We start from the raw sequence: 20529 nt of genomic DNA, 5'->3' as shown, positions 1-20529 counted from the left end.
GTCAAATTATCCAGGTAAACCTACCCAGATAACTTTAAATCTAACCAAGAATATTCAGTGGAACTTGTTTCTCACTGAATACCATGGCTAAAGTTATCCATATGTTTACTTGAATAGCTTGCTGCTTGCCATGCCACTGAACACGGAACTCTAGGAGTATATAAAGGAAACACAAGAAATGTCATACTGGGTCAAACCAAAGAATCATCAAACCCAGCATCCAGTCTCCGACAGTGGCCAGTTCAGGTCATGAATACCCAAAAGAATACCGACAATCTTCCTTACTCATAACCAGGGATATGCAGTAGCTTTCCCAAGTCTACACGGCTTATAGACTCTTCCACCAAGAGCTTGTCTATAGCCTTTTTAAACCCAGCTATGCCAACTGCTTTCACCACATCCTCTGACAACAAATTCTACAGTGTAATCAAGTACTAAATGAAAAAATAATTTCTCCGATTAGTTTTAATTGTACTACCTATTAGCTTCATGGCGTGTCCTCTAGTCCTAGTACTATTTGAAACCATGCCTTATTTTCCCATTCCACCCCACCCAAGATATTATAGACCTCTATTTATTTATTTCTCAATACTGCACATATAGATAGATCTCCTCTCAACCATTGTAGGAGTGGTGTGAGCATAAGCCCTTGGAGTGGTGTGAGCATAAGCCCTTGGAGTGGTGTGAGCATAAGCCCTTGGAGTGGTGTGAGCATAAGCCCTTGGTGCTGCAATGCAATGGACGCTGCCTCGTGGGCAACCCCAAGGCAAGGCCAAGCTGGAGCAAGCAGGAACAGGCAACAGAAACAACACACAGTGAACTAAGCATAATGACTGTCGCTGAGGCTGGGTAGGAAGAGCGGCTGGGGTTTAAATACACCAGCCGCGTGACATCATCAGTAAGTGTCCAGAGATTCCCACCACAGGGCCTAGATAACTGCAGTGAGCGCGCGCGCACCTAAGTAGTCAGCAAGGGGAGCGGCATCGGTATCTGACAACAGGCTGGGGTGAATGCAGCCAGCTGCGGTAAGCCACTGCGACTGGCAAACGTAACAGCCATCTCTTCTCCAGGCTGAAGAGCCCTAACCTACTTAGCCTTTCCTCATAGGGATGCAGTTCTATCCCCTTTAAGATTTTGGTCATCTTTCTCTGTAGCTTTTCTACTTCCTCTATATCTTTTTTAAGATGGGGCAACCAGAACTCCACACAAGGTGCAGTTGCACCATGAATGATACAGAAGCATTATCGCATCCTTTGTTTTATTTTCGACTCCTTTCCTAAGAATACCTAACATTCTATTTGCATTTTAGACTGCCACTACACGCTGGGCCAAGGATTTCAAAATACTGTCCACAATGACTCCAAAGGCCTTTTCCTGGGTGGTATTACTTAATACGGAACCCAGCATCATGTACCTATCATTTGAATTATTCTTTTTTATATGCATCCCTTTGCATTTGCACTCGTTAAATTTCATCTGTCATTTAAATACCCAATCCAAGTCTTTTAAGGTCCACTTGCAATTTCTCACAATCTGCAAATTTGATCACCTCACTTTTCACTCCATTTTCCTGTTCATTTTTAAATATATTAAAAAAGCACCGGCCTAGGAATAGATCTCTGCAGCACTGCACTAGTTGCCTTTCTCCATTGAGACTCAAAAACAAAAACTGTATTACAGTGGTGTATACTCAAATACTTGTAACACAAAAACACCCACGTGAAAACTTTTTCACGTGGGTGTTTTTGTGTTACAAGTTTCTCCGTTGAGAGACATGACCATTCAGATCTACTCTCTGTTTCCTAACTTTTAGCCAGTTACCAAATCCACAAAAGGACACTGACTCCTAACCCATGCCTTTTTAATTTCCTGATGAGTCTTTCATGAGAGCATTGTCAAACACCTTCTGAAAATCCAAATAAACAATATAGTTGATTCACCCTTGTAAATATATTTGTTAATCCCTTCAAAAAATCTAAAATATTTAAGGCAAGATTTCCCTTTGATAAATTAATGTTGGCTTTGCCCCATTATTTTATATCTAATCCAGATGGCTAGTAATTTTGTTCTTTAGAATAGCTCCTACCATTTTGCCAGCACTAACCAGAGGCTCACAGATCTGTATTTTCCCAAATCACTCCGGAGTCCCTTTTAAAAAATGGGTATTAAAATTGGCTACTCTCTAATTTTCGGGTACCGTAACAGATCTGAATGAGAATTTAGAGATTACTGTCTAATCCCAGTGATTTGTTACTCTTATGTTTATCGATTTTCTCTATTACAATTCACAACGGTTTGATTCAGTTCCTCTGAATCATTATTCTCAAAGATTTTTTCTGATGTAGTCATCTCCCCAACACCCTCCCCTCAAAGTCTAAAGCAAATAATGTATTTACTTTTTCTGCTATGCCCTTGTGTTCCCTCAGCAGTCCTTTTGTCCATTGGTCATTTTACAGCCTTCTTGCTTTGAATATACTTGAAAACATGGTTATTCTGGCAAGTTTCTTTCAAACTCTCTTTTAGCTTGTCTTATTAATGGTTTACACTTAACCTGCTAGTGCTTATGCACTTTCCTATTTTCTTCGTTTGGATCCAGATTGTGAAAGATGTTACTTTGGCTTTAATAGCCTCTTTTACCTCACCATTTAACCATACTGGCAGTCCTTTTGTCTTCTTTCTACCCTTTTCAATGCATTTAGTATGGACTTCCAAGATTGTGTTTTTAAACAGCACCCATGCCACATTCAAACTTTTAACCTTTGCAACTGCTCCTTTTAGATTTTTTGTAAGTGAATTTTCCCTTTTTAAAGTTAAATGCTACTACAGTAGTTTTCCTTACTTTCCTCTCAATAGTGATTTTGTTAAATTTGATTATATTATGATCATTATTGCCTACTGTTATATTTGGGACTGCTAGGAGAGCGATCCCATCTTGAGGGGAATTGTGCCCTTGGGCCTCAGCACGATCCCAGACGAATCCAAAACAGCACCGAGGGTTGGCGAAGCGTGTCCCAGCATGGGTGAAGACTAAGTCTGACCCTCTGCTGGACCTGCATGCTTCTGGAAGACCAACAACACAATGTTGGTTAGTGAACAATCCTCCGACCGCTCCCAGCCCTTTCGGACCTGCCGCTAGGTATCGGCAAGAAGCCAGACTGAGGATGAGGGCAGACGGAGGCCTTGTGACACAGAAGACTCAAGACATGAATGAGAAGACTCTGAAAGTGGATAATGATCTTGGAAGACTCTAGACGAGACGAAGAACTTGGAAGGTTTGGACATTGGCACTGTCTCTCAGGGCACCCAAACACAGCCTACCGACACGGGCGGACCCAATGGGCTGGTCGCGGACCACCCTGTCCCACTTTCCCTTGTAGGCCAATAGCACATATCAGAAGCAGCAAGGGCTGCTGAAGCTCTGTCCTCACGCTCTTCTTCCTTAGGGCCCATGACTAGACTATCACACACACACACACATTCCAGTCACCTGCCTGACCAATCTCTCTCTCTCTCACACACACACACACACACACCAGTCACCTGCCTGACTAATCTCTCTCACACACACAGTCACCTGCCTGACCAATCTCTCTCACACACACACACACACCAGTCACTTGCCTGACCAATCTCTCTCTCTCACACACACACACCAGTCACCTGCCTGACCAATCTCTCTCTCTCACACACACACACACACCAGTCACCTGCCTGACCAATCTCTCTCTCTCTCACACACACACACACCAGTCACCTGCCTGACCAATATCTCACACACACACAGTCACGTCCCTGACCAATCTCTCTCACACACACAGTCACGTCCCTGACCAATCTCTCTCACACACACAGTCACGTCCCTGACCAATATCTCACACACACACAGTCACGTCCCTGACCAATCTCTTTCTCTCACACACACTTGTGACTTTCCTGAGCAGTCTCTTTCTTGCTCTCACACATTTCTCTTAATTACACACACATTCTCTCATATACTTACACACACATGCTGACTCACTCTCTGTCTCACTCACCCCCACCCACAGCACACATAGCAGCTAAGATGGCTAGTATGCTGCTATTAAAAGCTGTGTCCTGACAGGCTGGAAACCAGCAGGAGTGACCTCCCCAGCCCCACGCGCTGAGAAGGCAGCACTCAGCTGTTTGCTTGTGCTGCGATCGATCGCAGCACAGAGCAATCAGCTGAGAATGTAATTTTATGCTTTTCTCCCCACCCCAACATTCTTTTTTTTTTTTTTGCAGTTTGATTATTATTAATTTTATATTTTCTTGCAGGTGTCGCGCTGGCAAGAGAAGAGGAGGTCAGAGACTGGGGGGGGGGGGGGGGGTAGCGGCGCCGTGCTCCTTCTGCAGCAGCAGCATACAGGCATGGCCTTTTCTTCTTTCCGCATGCCCGGTAAACATCACTTCCTCTTCCGGGCCACAGGGGCGGGAAGAAGAAAAGGTCATGTTCCTGTTGCCGGCTTCCACAAAACACTGCTGCTGTTCCCCTCGCGGCTTGAATATGCTGATAGCCCGGGCAGAAACGGCAGCAGTGCTCGTCTCGCTGAGGTGAAGGGGGGAAAAGCAGCGGCTGCGTGACACACCTGCTGGTGCTTCGTGACACACTAGTGTGCCGCGACACACCGGTTGAGAACCGCTGCTCTAGATTGCAGAGAGCCAGGAACTCTTTGCACTGGGTGCACACATACAGCCTCTCACCAACTGGTAGATAACCATAAATGTGGAACTTAAACCAAAACACTGGATACCCCCCCCTCCCCCCCCCCCCATCTTACTGCTGGAATACTGTCTGCATCTTAATATTATTGAGTTGTTGGTCATTTAAGGTTATTAAGGGAGTAGAGATGCTTAATTTAATGAACAGTCCCTCAAATTTATTTGGTGTATTTTGTGTTGTCAATTACCAGCAAGAAGACAGCAGTTAATCTATAAGGACAGGCTTTCCCTTGTTTTCTCTAAATCCCTAATGTGCTCTTGTTGTGAAAATTTCTCTCTTGTCCTTTTAATTGGGATAACAGTCTATAAATCAGAGAATGTGCTTAGGGTGGGTGGAAGTTGGAGGGGTGGTACAAAAAGACTTAGGAATAAGTTAGTATTTAAATTCTAAAAGATGAAGGACACAATAAAAGCTTATTTAAATTTTAAAGGCCAAACAAGAATAAATTAGAACAGGAGTAGGCAACTCTGGTCTTTGGATGCCACAAAATAAGTCTGGTTTGTAGGATATCCAGAATAAATATATGTGAAATATATTTGCATACAATGGAGGCAATACATGCAAATATATCTCATTCATATTCATTGTGGATATCCTGAAAATCAGACTTGTTTGTAGCACTGAAAGACTGGAGTTGCCTATCCTTGAGCTAGTATTTTAAATTCTAAAGGCCAAAGGACACGGGAATAACCAATCTGTCCCACAATCTCTCTTCTCTTCCAAGCCTTAAGTCAAAAAATCCCCAGCAAAGCAATATCCACAAATTCTTGTTCAACCACTTCTGTTCTTGATACTTCCTCAGGATTCATGAATGTATACAGTACAGCAGTTGGTTATTTTGTGTGTTACACTGTGCTGTACTGATGTATTTTATATAATGTAAACCACTTTAGGTCTCCTTGTGGAGGAATAAGGCGGAATATAATAAGCCTCAGAATAGAATAAATTGAGGCTAGTTTTCATTGTGGAAAACTAGCCCGGTTGAAAACAAGTGAATGCAAGCCCTTGGGCTCTTTCTGAGGGAATTTTCAAGTTCAGGCAACTCCATTTATTTATTTATTTATCGAGTTTTATATACCGTCATTCGGTTTCGCCATCATAACGGTTAATACGATTAATTTCTATATACTATTCCTATGTTCTCTCTGTGTCCAATTCTTTGACTTTTTCTTCTCTATTGCTGTCATATGTATTCTCTTTCCATTGATCCTGACTCTCTTTCCTCCATTTTCTTGGTCTACCTAATCCTAAATAGATCCTCCGTGTTTTTCAATATCTGTCCCTCACAGCTTTAAGTCTGTGACAATGTCTTTCTTCACCCATTTTCTGCATTTCATCTGATGATGCTTTCATTTTTATATTTTAGAACTCATTTCTTTTCCTAATTACTCTTGTCAAGATCACAAACTGCCAGGCTTTTTTCCATTGTTTCAGCGGCATCCCTAAATCTTTATCCTTGCTATTTAAAACTACAGACTCTTGTTCTACAATGCAAAAGAGGCCTCCAAATCAGAAAAGTGGAGTCATGCAATAGTGCCCATACTTTAAGAGAATCTCAAAATATTAATTCTTTCAAGAATTTTTTTTTTTTTTTTTTACTACTTTTGAAAAAGATGAGTGTAAAAGAATAGGGTAGATCAAACATCATTATATGCCTCATTCAAATTTGACCAAAACTAAAACATGTGATCCCGCTGCTTCAATTTTTCAAAGCATTTATGTGAATTTTAAAAGCAAATTATATATAACAACCTCATGCTCAATAACATCTCTCTGGTCCCAATAGCTAGTTTCACCCTGTTGTGCAAAATGGATGCTTGTGCAATGAGGCACTGAATAAGAGGAACCACACAGCACAAGAAAAACCGTCTGAATGAGTCTCCAGCGCTCTTCCTCCTACACAGTAATCTAGTTCTCACAATCCTGACAGCTCTGCAAAACTAAGAAGCCAAGGAAACTGAGGGGGCATATTTCTATGCATAGCATCAACTTGACCCACTCTTCTGCCACCTGATAAGAGAAAGAACTTCATAAACAAATATTACAAAGCAGACAACTCTAATGGGAATCTCAGTGGAGTCATACACTCCTCTTGGCAACCTTTAGAATAAGACTAAGTTAATATTGAAATACTTCATAGAGAATTAACTATTTGATAGCTTTAATAACGTTTCCTTCAACATATACATAAAATAGCTTTTGTCTTTAACAGTTCAAGCTCTTCCACTCTGGATATTTTCCTCAATTGGATTTATATCCCTAACCCAATACACTGGAAATACTCATTTATCCAGTATATTACTGCCCTCTTTACAGTGCAGACAGCACAAAAGACATCATAATATATTTCCCCCCTTTTAACAACGCACTCACAGCCCCTCTCAATGTTGTTTCATCTTTTAAAACTCATGTGGTCCCTTATAGTGTTGCAGTCTCGTTATACAGCACATGTGGTCCCCTCAGTTGTGACCTGGTTTGAGTCTTCTCTCTAATAGGGTTCAGGCATGTTGTCGAGGTGATACAAACATGATCTGGGTGTGAGGAAAGGCGGCTGCCACTACAATGGAGAATGTTACTAGCCAAACAGCAGCACTAGGTGATTAAGTCTCAGAAAGAAACCTCCCCCGTCCCTCAACCAAAATGGGAAGCTGAAGTTGCCTGGGCACAGGAATACTTACAAGACAGGAAAAAAATCTGGAATAAAACCCCCCATCTTGCTCTTCCTATTACTTTTTCTCTGGCCTCACAGTAGATCCTCTGGACCTCTCCTTTTTTATCAGAGCACATGGGCCATAATAAATTCTCTTCTTACCACAATTTACACAGACCCCTCACAGTACCAGTAACATGAGCTCTCATACACCTTCCTTTCTTCCTGTTGTGACACACAGACCCTCACAATATTTCCTGTTTTTAACTTTAGTTCACCAGAGTTCCAGAGTTTCTTCACTCTTGCTTTTACAGCACGTAGGTCCCTCAGCTTATCTCCTCTCTATTCCAATCCATGGGTTCTTACTGAAGATTCGAACCAACAGAACCTAGTTGCGATGAAGAAGGTACAGAGAAGGGCAACCAAAATGATAAAGGGGATGGAACAGCTTCCCTATGAGGAAAGGCTGAAGAGGTTAGGCCTGTTCAGCTTGGAGAAGAGACGGCTGAGGGGGGATATGATAGAGGTCTTTAAGATCATGGGAGGTCTTGAACGAGTAGATGTGACTCGGTTATTTTCACTTTCGAATAACAGAAGGACTAGGGGGCATTCCATGAAGTTAGCAAGTAGCACATTTAAGACTAATCGGAGAAAATTCTTTTTCACTCAACGCACAATAAAGCTCTGGAATTTGTTGCCAGAGGATGTGGTTAGTGCAGTTAGTGTAGCTGGGTTCAAAAAAGGTTTGGATAAGTTCTTGGATGAGAAGTCCATTAATGGCTATTAATCAATTTTACTTAGGGAATAGTCACTGCTATTAATTGCATCAGTAGCATGGGATCTTCTTAGTGTTTGGGTAATTGCCAGGTTCTTGTGGCCTGGTTTTGGCCTCTGTTGGAAACAGGATGCTGGGCTTGATGGACCCTTGGTCTGACCCAGCATGGCAATTTCTTATGTTCTTATGTTCCACTGCTGCCACTAGCTCAGATACTTAAAATCGGAAGTGTGAGTGGCAGCACGTCAGAGCAGAGTGGGCAGGAGGCATGCCGATGCAAGACTACAACCATTTGACTGCATTAGGCATTGCCGGTGTTAGCACGACTCCTGCAAGGGGAGTCACTTGAGTCAAAGACAGGAAGAGAGGCTGCATGAGGCCATGAGGAAATTTCAGCCACTGGGGAGGGTGGAGCAGTGGCTGTATCTAGCCATGGGTTCTGTGGGGCTGCTGGGGACAGGCAGGTAAGGATGGTATTTCCCAGAGCTCCTGATCATGCCCCCCCAATTCTTTAGAGTTGTAGGAAAGGAGATATGGGCATCTTTCCCCCCCTAAGGATGCAGGCTCTGGAGGCACTCATTCTTCCTAGTCCCACAGGAAACCTCCCTCTCTTTTGGTACTCACAGTATTGTAACTTTTCTCCTTTCATAGTATATGGGGCCTTGAAATTACCTTGCCTTTCCAATAATAGGATGAAAGGACTATATTTAAAAAAGATGCTGCTCAAAAACGACTTAGTGTGTAACTACCATGCCATCACCTAAGGCCAAAGCTTACGTCAAACACCTACAAAACAGTCAAGCACATCTATTGTGCTGCGAATATTCCAATCATAGCATCTATTAAAAGATAAAGAGGACACAATTTTGAAATGCAGTATACATGGTTCAGCTTTGTCTGCATCTAACAAAGAGCATTCACTGCACCTTTTCACATCCTAAAAGATTAAAAAGGGACTTTACTGTATTCTGGGGCCAGATTATCTTTCCTCTCTGGGTGACGAGCAGATTCTTTCTTCCAGACCAAAGGGATAACTGCTCACTGAATAAGTCAATCTCTCTCTTTGAAGGGCAAAAAATTTCCATAAACAAAGGACATCAGCTATTCAAGCAAGAAACCAGGTAGTTCTGGGATGAACATATTAAAATTCAAAGCACTTTTTCCTAGCACCACAGCATGCAGTGACACTGGGAGAGGGCAGAGGCTGTTCAAAGAAACAGCCACACTATCTCCTCACATATATGCTCCTCTCTCTATTCCAGGGAACAAATTCTTGACATATCTAGCCATAAGAAAACAATCATTACACTGAAAGCTCAAACCATAAGAGTACAGAGCTGGAATCATTAACCATGTATCAGATGATTTCCATCCATCAATGAAAGCCTTCACCTCCCTGAGGCCGCAATATATTAAGGTGCACTTGGTGGTGTGCACATTTTTTGTGCATACTTTACTTTCGATGTAACAAAGTTTAGCATCCAAAAAATGTATCCACAAATTTAAGTAAGGCTGTGCCCAAATTAGCGCTCCTCCATGCAAATCCCTTCTTAATCAAGGCATTAGTTATTAATCCTCAATGCAGAGGTATGTAGGCTTAACTCATGTTTTCCTAATGCTCAGGGCTGAACCTGGAGAATTTTCATGTTTTGTGCAGAATTTGGAGAGAAGCCCAGTTGGTCACAAGCGGAGCCAATGCCACTCACAGCCGAAGAAACAGAGGCCACAAATGGAGCCTACCCATTCATGGCCGAAGATTAGGCAAGACGGCCTGTGAGCCTACATAAGAGAGAAAGCAAGTTGTGTGTAAGGGTCTGTGTGTATGTGTTGTGAGAGAGGGAGCCTGTGTGAGGGAATATGTTTGAGGGAGCAACTTGGAGCCCATGTGTGTGAGTGAGGGTGTGTGTGAAAGTGGGATTGATTTTGTTTGTGTGTGTGTGGGGGGGGGGGGGGTGTTTTTTTGTATATGAGAAAGACAGCCTGTGTGAAGGGGTGTATATATGAGAGACAGAAAGAGGAAGCCTGTGTGAGGGTGTGTGCATTAGTGAGTGAGAAAGAATCTGTTGTGTGTGTGTGTGTATGTGCCAGAGAGAGGGACCCAGTGTGCAGGGGTGTGTGTATGTAGCTGTGAGAGAGAAAGAAGGGTAGCCTGTGTGAAGGTGACGGTGAGACTGTGTGTATGAGTTAGAGAGAGAGAGAGCCTGTATGATAGGGTGTATGAGAGAGGCATCAAACTCTGGGAGTGGAGGGCTGGGGGGTGGAGATAGAGAGGAAGGGTTTGAGCCTGGAGGAGAGGGTAGAGATAGTGAATAGCGAAGGAGTTGGGGCCTGAGAGGGCAGCGTGCAAGGGGTCTGGGTCAGGGAAGTAGGGAGAGAGGGTAGAAGGGACACTCTTACAGTGTACTTCTAGGGGAATTCTGCTCAAAATATTTAGAACTCTGCATCTTTGAGTAATTAATTTTAAACGTAATACAGAAAAGTTAATTACTCAAAGATTGTGATGTGTTATTTTGACCAATATAAAGTATGTAGAATTTTGTAGAATTTTAAATTTTTCTGTGCAGAATTCCCCAGAAGTACCTATTGTCTGGCCTTATGGGTCAGTGGGAGATGGCAGCCACTGCAACCAACATCTAGAAGCAGCAACATCCTAAATCCATCACTGCATAAATCATGTTTTATATGCACAAAAAACATGGGTTTCATGTCTAAGCATGCCTCGCTGTGTACACATTTTCAGATTTCCACATCATTAGCTTACTGCATTGATTGTTAGCCTTTTAGTACATGAGTAAAGGAATCGTGTGATTCTTTATTACAGGGCTGGCCAACTCCAGTCCTTGAGAGCCACAAACAGGCCAGGTTTTCAGGATATCCACAATGAATACGCATGACAGAGACTTTCATGCATTACCTACACTGTATGCAAATCTATCTCATGCATACTCATTGTGGATATCCTGAAAAACTGGCCTGTTTGTGTCTCTCAAGGACAGGAGTTGACGGCCCTTTATTAATCGGGGCCTCACTGAACACAGACTTTGCAATAAGCCCAGTTTCCTGCAAACAGAGAGAGAGCTGGTCTCCAACAAGTAACCCAGTCTCTGTTTTCCATCTTGAAAATCTCGTCTTACTCTGATGGAACACATCAAAAGGTTATGAACTTTCAATCAAGTGCTTACATAATTACAAAACTACCATTAATTATACCAGTAGAGAAAGCACCTGAAGAAACTCAGAGAATATTAAAAGATCAAGTGGAGCCTCTCATGTGAAGGCGAGTAGGAGTGGTAATTAAAAGGCTTGTGCACTGAGCATTAGGTGTTAGATACTATAAGGAATTGCAAAGTAATCTGAATGCAAAGAATCAGCAGGGATTTTAAAATTCCTCCATGATTTATCCAGACAGACAAAATGCACTCACCATGAGACCCCAATTATTTATCTTGAAGGAGGGAAGTGGCAGCAGCAGAAGAACATAAAGGCCGATGCAATATCATGTGCTCAGGCTAGCGCGCAGGTTAACCCACGTTTTGGACGCGCGAAATGAGCGCCCCATGCAATAAAGGTATTAGCGTGTCCATAAAGCGTGTGCAAACAAGCATGTCTCAAACAGCGCCGATCGTATTTCAATTCCACTTAAATTACTTCATTAGCTATTACCCCTCCATGTGGTAACGTGCATCCTTATCAAATGTTTTACGTTTCAAATTTTGCACTAGCCCTGTCCCTAGAGTTATTGTACAAGGGCTAGTGATAACTGATGGTTCATGAAAGCTTCTCTGCCATTTAAACCATGGAACCTGCACTTCTTTGTCTTGCTGACTTTTGTCTTGCATGTGCAAGCCCGATTAAGGACTGCCAGACAATGGAGGGTGATTGTTCATGGAAATAATAATGATGGAAGACAAGAGGGCTAGCCGACCACACGGCTGCACAGGCACAGGTAAGCAAAACAAAGCGGAGAAATATATATTTTTTTTCACTCAATGCATAATTAACCTCTGGAATTTATTCCCAGAGCATAAGACTTTAGTGTAACAGGGTTTACAAAAGGTTTGCATAAGTTCCTAGAGAAGAAGTCCATAAACTGCTATTAATCAAAATGGAATATTAGCTTGTAATCTATTCAGTGCTAGTGTACTTGCCATGTACTTGTGACTTGGATAGGTCCCAGTTTTAAGATGGCTTATTTAATTTTTCCACCAATTTTCTAATAGAGGAGGCAATTTCCAGTTTGCCCACAGGATTTGCAGGCCCACGGGTCCTTTATACTTTGGGTCTGCAAGCTAATTTGCTAAAGGCAGTTCCCCAGCGGGGATCACAGATCCTTAAGTGCCCATGGAATTTGCAGGCACAAATTCCCCATGCATGCTTTGCCGGGATGGCACTGGTGCTGCCCCCGTCCCATCCCTTTCCCCCAAGGGAACAACTATGGATGCCACAAGACAATGCATGTATTTCCCGCCCCCAACATTGGGGACGGAGGGAATTTTCAGAGGTATGTTTTGCACATAAATGCTCGTTTACCCATGGAAAAACCTTCTGAAATTTGTCCACTAACATAGCATTTTATTTTATATTAAAAAAAAACAACCACATTATACACAACACACCAATTTGTTTTTAAGATTATTCTCTCTTCTGCAATCAGAATCCTCCTGTGAGGCAGAGCACTGGAAAGCTCAGTGTTGGCATACCCAGGCACAGAAACACGCTTTGACACGAAAGAAAAAGAAAAAAAAAAAAACTTTTCCAGCTTTCTTTCACCCCTTGAGCTTCCAAGCCCATTTGTAGATGGCTATCTATTGCGCCTATTTATAACAGGAGACATTTGAAGCTGAGGCACCATGGACATCTATTCATGACTACCTCTGCATGTTTTGCCAGGTTTCCTAATTCCACTGTCTCTGATTTAGTCCAGTCATCCAAGCAGGCATCCTTCAGCCGAGGGCCACCCACAAATCATATTTCAAAACCTGGCACCAGTGCACCTTCAGCCAAGCAGTAGGTGTCACTTTTGAGCAATGCTTGTGGGGCTGTGAACATAGTCCTACTGTCCCTGCTGACCTCAGGAGCAGAAACCAATTCAAGTGCAGAGTACTAATGGCATGGGACACGTGATAGAGTGTGAGCAGTGGTAAAACTGCTTACATTTTCCCTTTTATTAACTTTAAAAAAAAAATAGAAGATTAAAATGTAGAGGCAAAGCAATGGCAGCTTGAATTAAAAGTTAGAGCTTGCTTGGATTTGCTAGCTTTTCTAGGGCTGAAGCAAGTTAGACTACATATATTAACTGGGCACTGTGTACAGCCAATTAGTTAGACAATATCCCTAACCCTTGGTCAAATGCTTTAAAAGAGGTTACTTATTTCTCTTAAGGAATAGGCTGTGTTAGATTACCGCTCACAGGAGTCTCGCAAGCGGCTTCACTTACCCATGATGGCCCCGACTCTGCTTCTGCCATCGTTGCAGCTAGATACGTCGCTGACCCCTGATACTGGTGTCCTGCTAGGCTGGTGCGTGCACCGCTGCTGTAGTTAAAGGGCCCACAGCAGGAAAAGCCTGCGGCGCCCTTGTGTGATGTTATTACAGGCTGCTGTATAAAAGGGCTCTTCAGACCTTTCATTGGGGCCTTGGCAAGGTTGCCTGTTTCCTGTGGTCTTCATCGCTTCAACGTTGACAGAGTTAGCTGTTGAATGTTGGACTACTGTGAGAGTTAGGCTGCAGGGGAAGGAAGCGGCTTAGGGGACTAGATACTATAACAAAGGTAGGCCACATTGGTGGCTCTTGCTTGTACTGAGGTCAGTTGAGGAGCAGGGAGGAGAGTGTGGGTGGGGGGGGGAGAGGTTTCCTGTGTCTGCAAGCATGACTGAGTGGTGGTATGTGTGACTGTGGGAAGAGTGAGTGTGTGACTGCATATGGTGTATGTGTGACTGCATATGGTGTATGAGTCACCCCCTCTCCCCTACCCTTCCCTTCTGGCTCATCTCACCCTCACCCCCTCCCTTTCTTTCTTTTTCCTATCCTCCTCTCACCCTTCTCCCTTCCCTCTCCTCACCTGGTGATTCTCTCTTGTGCCAGTGGAATAGTGGCATTCTAGCCATTCCTGCACCACTGAAGCTTGACTGCTGCTCACCCACCCTCCCCCAAATTCAATTAAAGGCCCGCATGACATTGGACCTTTGCTGGTGATGTCAGTATAGACAACCTTAGAACTGCAATGTTGACAGGCTAGACGGCATTAAAATGTAAGAAGGTGGCAGGTGCTGGATAAATGGGCCCTGAGGGCCTTTTCTGACCCACAAGGCCGTAGTTTGCCCACCTCTGTATTAGTCTATTAAAACCAAACTATCAAACGCTGGAGAGGCTACTACATCTCCATTAATAAATCCCTAACTTTCAAGGTCACAAGGTTTATCATTTCAAGGAACTTAAGTTTGTTAAGCATTCCCCTGTCCCTTTTTTAATATTTCTATAACAAATGCAGACAGCAGGCGCGGAGTGGGATGATGGCTATCCTGTCTTTTGTGCTGAGTGACACATGTACGATTATCTGCCTTTGGGAGAGAAGTCATAAGTGCCCAGAATAAAGATCTCCTAGTTCACAGAGAATGAATACAGCCTCTGGAGGCTACAGTGGCAGAATTAGAGCAGCTGAGGCAGGCAGAAGTATATAGGAGAGCAGTTCTACCTATGCTCAAGTGTTTCCTGTGCTGCTTGCTGGGACCCAGCATAAAAAAAAAAACAACTTCGGCTGTTATTGGTGATTTCATCATTAGAATTGTAAATAGTTGAATGGCTGATCTGCGTGAGGCCTGTTAGGCAACTTGCCACCCTGGCATGAAGACAGCAGATCTCGCACCTCATCTAGATAATGTTTTAGAGAGTGCTGGGGTACCGATGGTATAGGAAGGTGCAGGATGGAAACTCTGGATACAAAATGTAGGCTTCTAGTTAGGAGACATATACAAAACCTCTAGGGCAGTAATCTCAGAAATACTCTCAGTTCCATGTGCAGGACCCCTGAGGCAGGCTGAGCTCCAGTCTGGATGCATACATGAGATGATAGTGCAGGGGGGAGGGCTTTAGATTCATTTGGAAATAGAAAACTTTTTGAGGAAGGTGGGGGGAGTCAGTTTAGGCAGAATGGACTCCACCTTAATCTACCTGGCATTATGGCAGTGGGAGGAGAAGGCATTTTGCTGACTTATTCTGCCCTGTGTGTTCTGGACAGTCAGGATCTGGGGGTGTCTATCCATATAACCAAGTCCCTGCATGCTTGCTCTGGGGGCAACATTTCTGCAGTAGCCAACACATTTATGGTTTTGCTCTATTCCCTGCTCTCTGGTCCCTCTGCCTGTGTCACAGATGGACAAACCAAAACCATATGTGCTTTTTATTGCGTAAAACATGCTAAAAATTAGTAACAGAATAAAGTTTTAAGTAGAGCCAATAAAACACCGCAAAACAGGCCAGAATGTTGCTGACCAGATCACTAAAAATAATATAAAGCCAAACATGACAATGTGTGAACATTTCATGATGCCTGGTTTCCTTGTTTGACCAGATTCACTAGCCAATGGCAGACAGCTTTCACCATGTTTTATGATATCACAATGGGCTATGACCTGAACTGTCTCCTGATAGGAAGAATCCATTTTTCTTTAAGCATAGGGGATATTGAGGGCACATGAAAAGTATGGGCCAAGGGTCATGGACAATTGCACTATTGTAATTTTTATGTTTCTATGAGCTTGTTATACTAATGTTTGTCATTGGTTTGTATATTCAATAAACATTTTCAATTAAAAACTAAAAAAGGGGGTATGTGCACAGACAGCAAGAAATGGTGATTTTACAAGGTCAGTTATTCCCATAGAGTACTAGGCTAATAAATGTATTTATTATACATTTATTTGATTTATATTCCACCTTTCGGGCATTTCAAATTAAATTAAATTAAATTAAATTTAAAAAAAAGAACAAAACATCACAAGAGAAACAGGCAGCAGAAACAGAAAACAGATGTGGCAAGCCATTCTGGAACAAAACCCTGAAACATTTAGGTTCCTTTCAAGGGTTAAAAGCAGCAGCTACTGGAGAATTGATTTGTTCTTTTTTTTCCTGTTTTGTAATTGCTGAGTTTGCAATTTGTTCTGTTACCTTCCTAAATGATTTAAACTTGCATAACTAAAAATATATTTAAAAACTGTATAATTTGTATAATGTAGAAAATGAAATACAGCACTCTTGATTGTACCAGTACAATGTACATAGACATTATACAGCATAATTTAAGCTGACTGAAGTCAATTAAGAAAGCTTTACAATATAACCCCTTCCACCCACCAACATATTAGAAGAATGGAAAGAGTAGCTTGTCAATATCTCTCAATCTTAGGCATCAAGCAGATTAATAGCCACTTTTCTGTCACCAACTGTAACTTTTTTTTTTTCCTGGTCTTGCAGTTTCCTTCTGCTGTTTTGGGCCTTCCACTCAGTTGGAAGGCTCCAGCATCATGAAATACCTGTGAGATTGTTTTTCCATATTTTTAACCCCCTCCCACGTAGTGCAAGTCCAGCCAGTAGGATTCATAACTGAGATGAATGGGACCCTCTTCCCCCCTACCACGGGGAGGGGTGGACTGTGAACAGTGTTTCTGCAGTATCTACAGACTCAGCTGACCACAGAGCTCAGGAATCAAATCCAGCTCTCCCGCATGGCAATGCACAGTACTGCTGCTGAGCAGTCAGGCTGGCCCCACCAGCTCTATAACACAACTTTCAAAAAACGCGTGGGCAGGTGAAAAATATCCACAGGTGCTTTTCCCTGTGCATTTCACATCAGTTCTCAGAAGGGGAAAGTAATGACTCCAGGAAAATGCAAGAAAACGTACCCGCATTGTGGCACAATGTAAGTGCTTTTACCAGCATAACACAGAGATGGCAATTTTCAAAAAGCCTTTCCACGCATGTAAATGACTTTTGAAAATTGTCCTCCTTAAAGCTTTCATTTTCAGCTGCCGCTGCTTTTCCATCTTCTCACCTCTAACTTCTTTTCATAGGCTTGGTTTCTCAGTTTCAGCTTTCTGTAACCGTTTAACATACAATTTGCTTCTGTGCATAATATTCTGGGGCGGGGTGTCAAATTATATTCCTTGAATGTCACAACGTAGTCTAATTGTCAGGACAGATGCAGTGAATATGCATGAGATGTTATTTGTGTACAATGGAGGCAGAGCATGCAGAACTATCGCATGCATATTCATTGTGGATGTCCTGAAAACCAAACCAGTTTTCAGCCCTCAAGGAATGCCTTTGTGATATCCCTCGGAGATCATATTAAATTTACTTGCATCTATGATACTGTAGTTTTTAAATAAAACATCAGAAACCATTTCCCCACATAAATATTTTTTTCTGATTCTTCTTTTACATGCACGCAGTAATATATATATTACGTTCAGAAACCAAGACAAAAAAATGTACTATTTATTGTATTTGTAAAGGCCTACTCACACCAGGGCTATAGGCTTTATCCTCAAAAATCAGAAAAATTGCAGACATAATATCAGAATTAGATTATGAACCCTATAGCAAGCATCCACACGCCAAAGTGCTATTGAAGAAACCATACACAGAGACCAACTCCCTCTCAAAGCCAAGGTCCAGGATCATCTCCCCTTCCAAAAAAGTTTTACCACACAGCAGAGGGCTCAACAGCAGCTGAAAAGTTACACTTCAATCCACAGAGTGGTTCAAGCAGCACTCTTACCTGCTGAAGATATCAGAGGAGACTTTCTGCAGATACTGGAGGGCATCTGCGATCTGATGGATGGCCTCCTCCCTCCGGAGGTCTGGCTGGATGAGAGGAACAGAATATGCCTGCCCCGGGAGGATGTGCTTCTGGGGCATCGTGTCTGTGGGAAAACAAGACATATGAAGCTTAGCACAGTGTCCTCCAAACCAGTCTTAGCAAATGCATTCCTCCCCTGGTCCAGCAATCCTGAGTGGCATGATGTACCTATTTATAATAAATGTCAGCAGCTGTCAAGAGACGTTTGGCGTAGATGTCAAGTGTGTTTTTGAACCAAACATCCACAGTTTTTGGCAAATTCCAGAGTCCCAACTTACTTCCGGAAAGGTAGGATGAATTTTTGTGTTTTAGATGAGACACATTAAACAGTGACAAGATGTGAATTGAGAAGGGACGGAGGGGATTATGTAATATCTATATTTTGTTGGAATTTTCTAACAACAATGTTTGTTTCGAAAACAGCAACTTGGAATGCACGGGAAACATTTATTTGATAATTGTTGACATTTATTATAAATGGTACGTAATTAAATTCAATAAAATGTTTTACATAGCTAAGATATAATGACGACAATCATTTTGAACTTTTACTGTACTTGGGGAGTGGCTGTTTGCACTTAGAAAGCTTCCAGCACCAAGGGGCTAAGTGAGCAGTATATGTCAAATACAGAGGCCAATGTACAAAAGTGTGGCAAATGTTAATGACCTGCAAATAAACCACAACAGTAATGTATGTGCCTACTTTACCTGCAGATTTAATTGCAAACAACTTAATCACACTTCCTGAGGTGCAGTTAATTTTCTCATAGTAATGTGCTTGCCAGAACAGCTACAGAGATCTTTCATAGAAGCCCATCCCTTAATACTCTTCTTTCCCCATGTAATGTGTCTTATCTAAAACATCATTCATCAACACTCTCCAGGAGAGGTGGTACAGTGTTTGCTACGCTGGGACTTAATCCCTCCTCTTCCAAGGAGTTTTGGTAGATTTTTTTTTCTTCTCCTATTTCTGATCCTTTTTCAGCCGATTTTTATTGTCTCTCACCTTGGTTTCTACAACATGAAAAACACTTTCAAAGCTGTTTATTGCACGGCAGAAAATTGCCCTCCCTCCAAATGGCTAAAAGGAAAAAGGCAGAATATCAAATGTCTAGACATTAAATAAGTCTGCAAGGTCTTCCACAACACACATACTTTCTGCTACTTTCAGGGGAGGTGCTCCCAGGGGTGGGCTTAGGTCAGGGGAGGAAGACTGCATTTTCAGCTCTGCCTGTGCTCTTTTCCGTGCGGACAAAAAAAAGTCCGTGCAAGCGTCGTACCTGCAACAGGCTTCAGAGTAAAATTCCACAAGTGCTTTTTCTACTAAAATGGTCGCAAAGTCCGTGGCTTAAAAGGTTTCTGCGGACTTTGCCCTAATGCGGGTGGTATGAAAACTGCCTCTCCCGCGTCATCAATGTGTCTCCAATAAAGAGAAACCTGTAGTTTGTGGCATCCAGTGGTACTATAATCTGATTTCAAGACTCTGCTCTATCACTGACCCAAGGCCTCTCCTCCTCTCCTGTGCCTCCTGAACCTAACTGAAAACAAGACGTGTCTTAATTTGACTTTCCAACAAAGTTAAAAAATATATATGTTTATATATGATTTGGGAGTTGATAAGTGTGTGTATTTTCTGGGGTTCTTTTTCTAAAGATTTCAGAGGAATCATTATGAAATTTGCATAAGCTAAAAGGTGAGCAGAAAAATCAGCAATATTTGTTCAAATTCAATTAAAAAACGTTTTGCAGAAATAAGACGTAAGGACGAGGACAACCACTTTGGATTTTTATTATATTTACGGACTGGCTGTTTGCGTTTAGAAAGCATCGGGCACCAATGAGCTAAGTGAGCAGTACATGAAATACAGAGGCCAATGTACTGAGGTGTGACTAACAGTGCACGTGCTAACAGCTGACAATAATGGCATGCAAAGGAGCCAAGACGATAAGGCAGATGGAGGCTTTACCCAGACTATCACAAAATCCATAATTACTCCCTCCAAGGTGCAGTCAATGTCTTTCATGATAATGCATTTGAGAAACATTTAGTGTGCATATCTTATCACTGAGCTAATAGATAATGAGCTGCCTTGCATAATTTTGCATTCATTACCTTATTAGCAAGGTTTTTGCATGCTAAGGTATGTGTGCAGCACAGCTAGCACACAAACACCTAGCCCAGGGCTTCCCAAACCTATCCTGGGGACCCCACAGCCAATCATGTTTTCAGAATATCCAGAATGAATATGCATGAGATACATTTGCATACCATGGAGACTCAGTATATGCAAATTTATCTCATGCATATTCATTGTGGATATCCTGAAAATCTGACTGGCTGTGGGGTCCCCAGGACAGGTCTGGGAAGACCTGACCTAGCCTATGCATGTATTCACATTTGCATGCTTAACTGCACATTATTCCCATAGTACTTTGCTCTTCATACAAAACAATGACTTCATGGCTTTGGGAGAGAGAGCAAATAGGTGCACAGGTGGTGTTCTC

General features: G+C 42.4%; 1 protein-coding gene across 1 annotated transcript in view; it reads right to left on the bottom strand.

Annotated features, from left to right (window-relative positions):
* The window catches only part of LOC115082082 (WASH complex subunit 1-like), a 107346-nt gene extending 89260 nt beyond the window's left edge, over positions 1-18086 (bottom strand). Inside the window, exon 1 of the mRNA XM_029586348.1 lies at positions 17945-18086. Coding sequence (XP_029442208.1) covers positions 17945-18084 — 140 coding nt within the window. The 5' untranslated portion in view covers positions 18085-18086. The remainder of the gene's footprint in view (positions 1-17944) is intronic.
* Between the last annotated feature and the right edge of the window lie 2443 nt (positions 18087-20529).

This window comes from Rhinatrema bivittatum, unplaced genomic scaffold (assembly GCF_901001135.1).
Source record: "Rhinatrema bivittatum unplaced genomic scaffold, aRhiBiv1.1, whole genome shotgun sequence".
NCBI classification, from domain to species: Eukaryota; Metazoa; Chordata; class Amphibia; order Gymnophiona; family Rhinatrematidae; genus Rhinatrema; species Rhinatrema bivittatum.
This window is presented reverse-complemented; position numbering and strand designations above follow the sequence as displayed.